Source organism: Eublepharis macularius, chromosome 4 (assembly GCF_028583425.1).
Source record: "Eublepharis macularius isolate TG4126 chromosome 4, MPM_Emac_v1.0, whole genome shotgun sequence".
Classification (NCBI taxonomy): Eukaryota; Metazoa; Chordata; class Lepidosauria; order Squamata; family Eublepharidae; genus Eublepharis; species Eublepharis macularius.
Genome location: NC_072793.1, coordinates 158748543 through 158757073, shown reverse-complemented (window position 1 = coordinate 158757073; position 8531 = coordinate 158748543). Strand labels below are relative to the sequence as shown.

Sequence of the window (8531 nt, the reverse complement as noted above, 5' to 3'; positions counted from 1 at the left end):
ATGTATGCACAGTAGAGCATTTGTGGCTTCAGGTGAGAAGTCCATTTACGGATCTCTCTTGAGGCAGTTTTTAAATTCTGGTATGTATTGTGTTCAGTTCTGGGTGCCATGCATTAAACCAATTAGAACAGGTTCAAGAGGACAATATTATTTGATTGGCTGTCTGGAAAACAAATCCTATAAGGGAACGTTGAAACGTCAAGGAATATTTAGCCTGGAAAGCATGTTAAGATCTGGCCCAGGGAAGAGGACAAAGACGTGCACTCTGCAGTTCCAGAGACATTATTAGATCTAATGGGCTTAAATTACTGATGCAAATTTCTGTTAAACATCTTCCCAACTTGAGTATTCTTTCTTGCAAGAAGTCTTCAGGCAGAAGCTGGTGAGCCAGCCACTGGGCATACTTTTTGATTCCCTGCACAGAAGAATGGCTTACAAAGACCCTTCCAAGACTCATTTATAGCTGCTGTGATCCCAACTGTAGTCTGACTGCTTCACCCAATATGCAGTAAAAGATGGTTTACATTGATACAAAGTTTCTGTGTACCGCACTCTTTCTCCTCTCCATGTTTGCTTCTATACTTTCCTGGATGAAGGCAGAAAACAAGGCTCACAGTCTAATTTTAATTTAAGCACGGTCAAGCTTGGTGAAGTCAATGGCCTTTAAACTGGCATAATTCTGCATGGATAGTGAGCCATGGTCTTCAGCCCTAAACCAAGTTATCTCCTTGGTTTAGGGCCGCAAACACAAGAATTATACTTCTCCCTTCCAAAAAGGGATTGGTATACCATCCGAAGGAATGTTATGGTTGTTTGAAGTACAGTTCTCTACCTGTTGACGGTATAGTCTCATGCTTGAAAATAAGTGCTATTTAAAAGTGTGCCATAATTCTACAGAGAAAATGAAAGATGTGTGCATATTTAACCAAGTCTTATCCTACTGTGGAGGAGTGAGACAAGGTCAAAATGACATTGAGCACCTTGAATCAAATCTAACAAAGATTTTTTTTTAATTTATTGCCATCAAGTCACAGCCAACTTAGGGCAACTCCATAGGATTTTCAAGGCAAGATTTTCTGAGGTTGTTTGATGGTTTCTCATCCAAATACTAACCAAGTAGTGACCCTGCTTAGATACTGAGATCTGACATAATCAGTCTATCCATAAATGTGATACTTTTATTTTTTGAAAAATGCTAATATGCAGACCCATAGAACTTTCCATTAGTGCCTGGGACATTTTGGTTGCACAGAAGAAGACATCACCGGCAGCAGACTTTCAAAGCCAGTTGTGGAAATGCAACTCTCACTCTCTCTCTCCACCAGTGATTACTTAAATTTTCTATTGGCAATGCATAACATTAAAATAAAACTCAAATGCCCTTAAATGGGTTTGCAGAAAACAAAACAAAAAATCAAAGCAGTCCCTGATTTGTGCATGTAGCAGCTTAATTTTAGACTGTCACTCTCATCACAGTAGGTAACTACACCAGAGTCATTTGTTTGACCTAGGGATGTAGTTTCCTCTAAACCAAAAGATACCCTGCCCGTAGCAGTTTACTGTCCAGGGCAAAAACATTAGATAATCTCCTTGGGTTTGATACTCTCCAACTGTTCCTTCCAGAGCTCAAAGTCCAATGACTCCCCAAAGCTCTCAAGTGCTAGCTCCACAGGGATCACCCTATCATCGTCATCATCATGATCAGACTCGTCAGGTTCATAATCTTCATTATCTTCTTCACCGTCAGCATCTTCCCATTGATCCTCCCCACATTCAGCGTTATTGGATTTCTCTTCTGCTTGATCATCAGGTTTCTCCTCATCTTCCTCATCGTCTTCAATCTCTCCTTGGTGAATCTCCTTCACTCTGAAAACAGAAACGAGAGGCACAAGAGGGAAGAGTAGAGAATCGGTAAATGCAGAGTAGAGGGGCTGCTATAAGGGTAGAAGACAATGGCAGCAGAGAAGAAGGGACAAGAGGGAGATTAAAAAAGGGGGGGGCTAAGGGGAACAGAAGCAAGTGAAATGGAACAGTGGGGGAAGGGGTTGACTAGGGACGGACACAGAAATTCTGTCCCACGTGAGAACTAGCAACAAAATATTTTAACTTGCGCGCGCGCGCGCGCACACACACACACACGGCCTAAAATAAAGGAGACAACTGGCTCATGGGGAAGGGATGACCAATGTCAGGCACAAAGTTATCCTCTGGAATCACATTCTCATTTCTTTTCCTCTGGCACCTGAAGGTTGGCTGGAGTGTGTCTCTATAGCCCCTGGCAGGCAACCAAGTCTTGAGAAAGACTATTACCAACTGAACAAAGATCACACCACTGGTGTTGCCCACAGACACACAAGGAAAGGGCTCTTCTCCCACAGCGTGAACAGCAACAAAGGCATCGACAGGGCTGTTTCATTAGGGGCCATCATTGCCTAGGAGAGGGAATTAAGAGTCCTTTGCACATGTCCAAACTTGGGAGAAAAGTGTGCAACAGTGTGTATTTGGGAACTGCGGCCCAGGTCTGTTTGGGGGCTAGGTATGCCCCATGCCGCTCTCTCGTCTATGAGCAGCTGTTCTCTCAGCACTGACACTTTGACATCCCTTCTGTTCTGGGGAAAAATAGCAGAGGGGGTGCTTCAGTGTGTAGATCTGTCCGCCCCTGCTTCCAGTGCTTATGTGCTGGGGTCAGATGAGAAGTCGCTGTCAGCTCTGTTTGCCTCACAGTACAGGAGACGAAGGGGAAGAGGAAGAGGTAAGATGAAAACACTTGAGTGTGAGATGCAGCTAAATTCTACTTCAATTGGAGATAAGAACTAAAGTGTAAAGACACAGTTTTATGGAAGATGAAGGGTTTGAAAGGACAATTCTGAAAGCTGTTCCAACTTACTGCTCTATCAGCTTCTTGAAACCCTGTATGAAAAAAGACAGATGGTATTTTTAAGTGAATGAGTTAGCCTGTCGGTATTAATCACAACAATGACTTGCATTTCTTAGGCACTTGCAAAGAATGTATAGAATGACTTTAAACCCGCCCCCCACCCCCCCCGCCCAAGTATTCTAAGAACCACCAATGACGGCTTGTAATAAAACTGGATTATGCAATTTAGAGCTTGACAGCTTATAACCATAGGTGTGTGTTACATCTGGGAACTAATTGCAAATATTGTTGAATTAGATCCAGCCAGTGTATCTTGGCTAACTAGCTCTATTTCCTAGTGCCCAACCACCACCACACCAGACAAAGGGGATTCCTCCAGAAGAGTTCTATAAACATCACTCTGAAATCCTTACTCGGTCTTGCAAGTTGGCTGCAGCTAGACAAAGCTGAGGGAAGCACAACCTACCTTTAGAAAGGCAATGTGATCTGTTGTTTCTAACGCAGCTTTGACCTTGGCAATGGTCTCCGTCTGTGAAGTCCCTTCTTCTTTCAAAGAGGTTAAGGAAGCCTCCATTTCTTCCATGTTCTCCTCATTCATCTTCTCTACCATCAGCCTAATTTCTTGTTCTTTCTTGTGCAAGATCTGGTGGAGATCCTTAAACCCACTGGAAATAAGACCCAACAGGTCTTCAGTGCAGTTCTGCAAGTAGTAGAAGGCAAGAATTATTGAAGGAAAAGCAAGCATTAGCGTACAGAAGTATACCAAAGAGGTTTTTTCTAAGCCACACAATATAGTGTCTTAACATAAGTGCCCTGTTGGATCGGACCAGTTTTTCATCTAGCCCAGCAACCTGTTTCAAATAGCAGCCAACAGCTGCCCTGCAGGAACAACTGGAAGAACATAGAGGCCAAGACCTCTTCCTGATGTTCCCTACCACCACTGGTATTCAGAGATTTTCTGCTTCTGCAAATTATTTCATTTCTATACAGCCTCTCCACCCAAACAGGGTCCCCGAACGCAGTGACTACCAAAATATGCCAACACTTGAACAACAAGATATTAAAAACAGCATTTAAAATACATGTATATTTAAAGTATTTAAACAATTATATAAAACAAGCACACAACACAAATGGGGAGGGTGGGGACAGAAGAAGAATTGTCTCCTTGTTACGGATGGTTTCAGTATAGACAGATCAGAGATCTTTATAACGCGGACTGCCTGAGAGGAGGTATAAGATTGGAAAAATCGGAGTTGGAGGAAGTGTTATTACAAGACGGCAAGAAAGAAATATCTAAAATCTGTAAATTACTTCTGAAATGGCATACAGAGGAGGAAACGGTAAAAGTCCAGATGGTGAAGTGGGCAATAAACTTTCATAAAGAGATAACAATGGAGGCGTGGGAGCATCTATGGAAAAATACATTGAAGATTTCAACTTGTACGAACATTAAAGAGAATGTGTATAAAATAATTTACAGATGGTATTTAACACCAAAGAAAATTGCACTAGGAAATACCAATATGTCAGACAAGTGCTGGAAATGTAGAAAACATGAAGGATCATTATATCATATGTGGTGGACTTGTGAAGTAGCTAAGCAGTACTGGGGAGAAATAATTGAAGCAATTAATGAGTTTTTGCAAATCCAAACCAATAAGAACCCAGAACTGCTGCTACTGAACCTTGGAATGGAGACTGTTCCAATGCAATACAGAACATTGTTATTTTACATGACAGCAGCAGCAAGACTTTTGTATTCGCAGAAATGGAAGACACAAGAAGTACCAACTGTAGAAGATTGGATTTATAAATTGCTGTACATGGCAGAAATGGACAAAATGACAAGGAAACTTAAAGATCTCGATCTAGGGCAATATATTACTGACTGGGGGAAATTGAAACAATTTTTAGAAAAAAAATGGGATGTAAAAGGAGAACTGTGGCAGTTTGAGAATTTTTAAAGAAAAATAAGGATAAGAGAGAGAGGGGGGATCTTACCATATAGGGGAAATGTAACTATAATCTAAGCTAGTATAAAGGTTAGGGGAATTCTACTCAGATTATATGAATAAGAGTATAGTTAAATAAATATACTAATGGGGTATACTATATAGAATATATTATGTTAGTGGATCAGATTGTATATTATATAATGTGATCGTGTTATAGTGTGTTGTGTGCTGTGCTACATTGGTGGCATGGCACACAGTAAGGGTTTTATAATATATATTATATTGACAGTGGTATATCTGATAGAACATATGTTTAAAAGAAATAGAATATGTTTAAACTAAGATTTCAGTTATAATACTATATTATATTGATCTGCTATATTGAGGGGTATAAGATGTAGACTATACTATATTGATAGTATAACTGATAGATGTATACTATATTGATAGTATATTTGACATACTTGATAGAATATCTGAAAAAAATTAGAATGTGCTTAGAGTAAGGGATATCATTAAGTGATAAGAGGGGTTAAGTGTTGGAAAGCTGTTGGAAGTCGATAGGGAGGGGGGAGGAAAAGGGTGGGGGATAGAGTTAATTAGATATTAAGGGAATGTATGTATAAAATTTGAAAGATATACTCACCAATAAATTTTTAAAAAAAACAAATGGGGAGGGTGGCCAGTAAGAGTTGAGGGAGTGCTAAACAAAAGTTTCCCCCACTGGTTGAAGACAATGATAGGGGGAGACAATCGCCCTGAGAGAGGAGTTCCAAAATTTTAGCACCCTGACCGGGAAGGCCCTTTCTCAGGTTGCCATTCATCTAGCCTCAGGTAGCAGGGCCTCAGGAGTGGTCGAGTAGATTCACATGGGAGTAAATAGCCCTTAAGTATGCTGGCCCCAAGCCATAATTTGGGTCTGGAAGCGAATTCAAAGGCAGTGTAGATGGGGTAAGACTGGAGTGGTACGGTCCTTCAAGCCTCCCACCTTCAGATCACCTTCTGTCTACCCAGAACAGAACACCAGATCAAGACTGCACCCTGACAAGAGTGTGGGGCCTGTTATTACCTGAGACAGGCCCATGGTTGTCATGGAGACATGAAATCCTGAGCTGCTCCTGAAAAGGTAGCCTAAGCATTGGATGCTGGAAATCCCCCCAAACAATCAGCCTTGTCTTCAACACTGAGAACACCTCTGTCAGTTCAGGGAGATGGTTGGGCAAGTTCTACTATTATGCGAGACAGAAACAAACTCTATCCACTTTCCCCAACCCATGCATAATTTTACAAACCTTTATGACCCCCAGCTATCTTTTTTCCTAGTCTCAGACTCTCCAGGCTTTTCTCATTGGAAAGGTGCTCTATCCCCTTAATAGTTTCTGTTGCCCTCCGTTATACGTTTTCCCAGCTCTGCAATAGCCTTTTTGAGATACGGCAACCAGAATGAGGCTGCACTGTACCTTTACGCAAGGGCATTCCAATATTGGCCATTTCATTTACAATTCATTTACAAACCCTTTCCTAATAATCTCTGCATGCAGGATGCTTTTCTTCCCTGCTGCTGCACACCGAGTGGAAATCTTCATTGAACCTATCGCTACAACCCCAAGATCTTCCTATCTCAGCCAGTTCAGACTGCATGTGTTAGATTTCTAAATCTCGGCAGTTTCACGTTTGATACACACCTTTGGGAAACCAGCCACAGCAGAGAACAGTAAGCAGTGACTATTTACAAGTGTGTTCACAAAACATGTGTTCGGGCAGCCACTCTCTTGTCGCATTTGCACGGGAGCACACCAAACATGGTCCTGGGTGCAAAATTTCAGTGCATGCCTCAGAAGAACCTTCAACTTTATGTACTGAAGTGCAATTCCAACAAAAGTTCTTTACATACAGGTTTCCTACAATTTACTCCAAGAGTAGGCTATAGAACCTTGCTAGGAATCTCATCCCTGACTTTGCCCCCAAACCTCCCTTCCCTTTACCTTCAGTGCTGCAATTTCGTTCTGCTGATCTTTTTCATCCTCAACCACCTCCTTTAGATGCTTCTCCAGATGTTTCAGATATGCTTTCAATTTTCCCTGTGCAGCAGAGAAACCACCGTGGGAGAGAACGAAAGTCAGACTCCTCTGCGACAACACACTGACAGCTATTTATGATAGAAAATTGTCTTTTTTAAAAAGTAAGATAACAGAAAGCAGCAGAAAGTGTGCAGGAAAAAGCCTAAGAGAACAGCCTAGATTTAAACATCTTTCTTTAAAATATTTATATCCTGCTTTATCTCCATACGCCTCAAGGAAGCTAACAAAGCAACAACAACAAAAACCCAGGAGAAGGTAGTCTGTAGCTGGTGGGATATCAGGAAAGGAGACATGAGGGTTGTGAAGGGCTTTAAATGTACCTTGAATTAGACCAGAAAGCCAAAAGGTTACATCGCACACACACTTTTTAAAAAAAATGTAGCATTCTGCCTGCTGAACAGTTCTGGAGCATTCAAAAGCTTGCATAGTTTTGTGTCAGTGAGGTTAGATTTAACTCAGGGTACCACAAGACTTTTGAAGTAAACCCCAGAAACATGGGGTCCGTTTACAATATCTGCATGCTGCTCAAAGGGGCAGGGCTTTGGCACTGTATACAGCAGTCTAGCGGCTAGAAGCCGAGCAAAGCGCAACCGCTGTTGGGAAGAAGTTGTATCGAAAGGGGGCGCGGCAGGGAAGGTTCATATAAACGTGATCGTCAGGCGGCACATTTTTAAAAAATAGGATATAGTATGCAGATGGAGGAGGCATGCAATTGGCCTCAGCGCGTACAGCTGCAACTTGGTAGGTTTCTTGGCAAAGTTTTATTCCAAGATCCAGAGAAGCTAGCCCTGTTAGTCTGTAGTAGCAAAACAGTAAAAAGTCCAGTAGCATAATCTTTCGAGAGCCACAGCACTCTTCGTCAGATCTGACGAAGAGAGCTGTGGTTCTCCAAAGCTTATGCTATAATAAAGTTGGTTAGTCTTAAAGGTTGCTACTGGACTTTTTACGGTTTTGTTCCGGAGCCGGACCTAACCCGCTCACCCACGCCCATCTTCCACCTGAGAGACCAGCACAGCATTCTTGGTAGGCAAGAACTCGTGGCCGCGGTGCTGGGGCAGGTCCCGGCAGATGACGCAGATGGGCCCTTCGTCCTCCGTGCAGAAGAGCTTGAGCGGCTCGTCGTGCTCCTCGCAGAAGTGCCACGGCCCGGCGGGCGCCCCCGGCAGCGGCTCCTCGTCGGCCTTCCAGCGGCGCACCTTCCTGGCCAGGCTGCCCAGGGCCCGGTTGCGCTTCAGCTCGGCCATCTGGAAGGGCCCGCGGCACTCGGGGCACGTTCCCGCCTCCTGCCCGCCGGGGACGACGCTCTGCAGGCAGGCCAGGCAGAAGTTGTGGCCGCAGGCCAGCATGTGGGGCTCCTGGAAGAGGGCCAGGCAGATGGGGCACACCAGGTCCTCGGCCAGGCCGGAGGCCATGGCTGCGCTGCGCGGTGGCCGGAGAGGAACTGGCCGGACGGACTAGCGCGCCTCTCCAAGCTGGCTCTAAACAGGCGCTACTCCTGTGGCGGGGCCAAACGCAGCCAGACCGCCCGGCTGCCCGTTTCAAGGCGACTTTGCTACACACGGAAACTGGCCTCCCCTCGCAGATAATAGTACAAATTCCATTAACTCTCACCAG

General features: G+C 43.7%; 1 protein-coding gene across 1 annotated transcript; it reads right to left on the bottom strand.

Moving 5' to 3' along the window:
• Positions 1 to 1577: 1577 nt before the first annotated feature.
• On the bottom strand, positions 1578 to 8329 carry LOC129327722 (nuclear factor 7, brain-like). The gene is made up of 5 exons (XM_054976477.1): positions 7916 to 8329; positions 6822 to 6917; positions 3345 to 3578; positions 2888 to 2910; positions 1578 to 1866 (listed from the first exon to the last, which is right to left on the bottom strand). Exons 1-5 carry the CDS (start codon positions 8327 to 8329, stop codon positions 1578 to 1580), a joined length of 1056 nt encoding a protein of 351 aa, XP_054832452.1.
• Positions 8330 to 8531: the final 202 nt, after the last annotated feature.

Bases quoted from the DNA above. Each gene is read 5' to 3' on its own strand.
- LOC129327722 (XM_054976477.1), bottom strand. From the start codon at position 8,329: ATGGCCTCCGGCCTGGCCGAGGACCTGGTGTGCCCCATCTGCCTGGCC. The intron at 2,911-3,344 runs GTAGGTTGTGCT...TTTTTCATACAG, and splicing joins ATCACATTGCCTTTCTAAAG to GGTTTCAAGAAGCTGATAGA. The intron at 1,867-2,887 runs GTAAGTTGGAAC...TTCTGTTTTCAG, and splicing joins TTCAAGAAGCTGATAGAGCA to AGTGAAGGAGATTCACCAAG.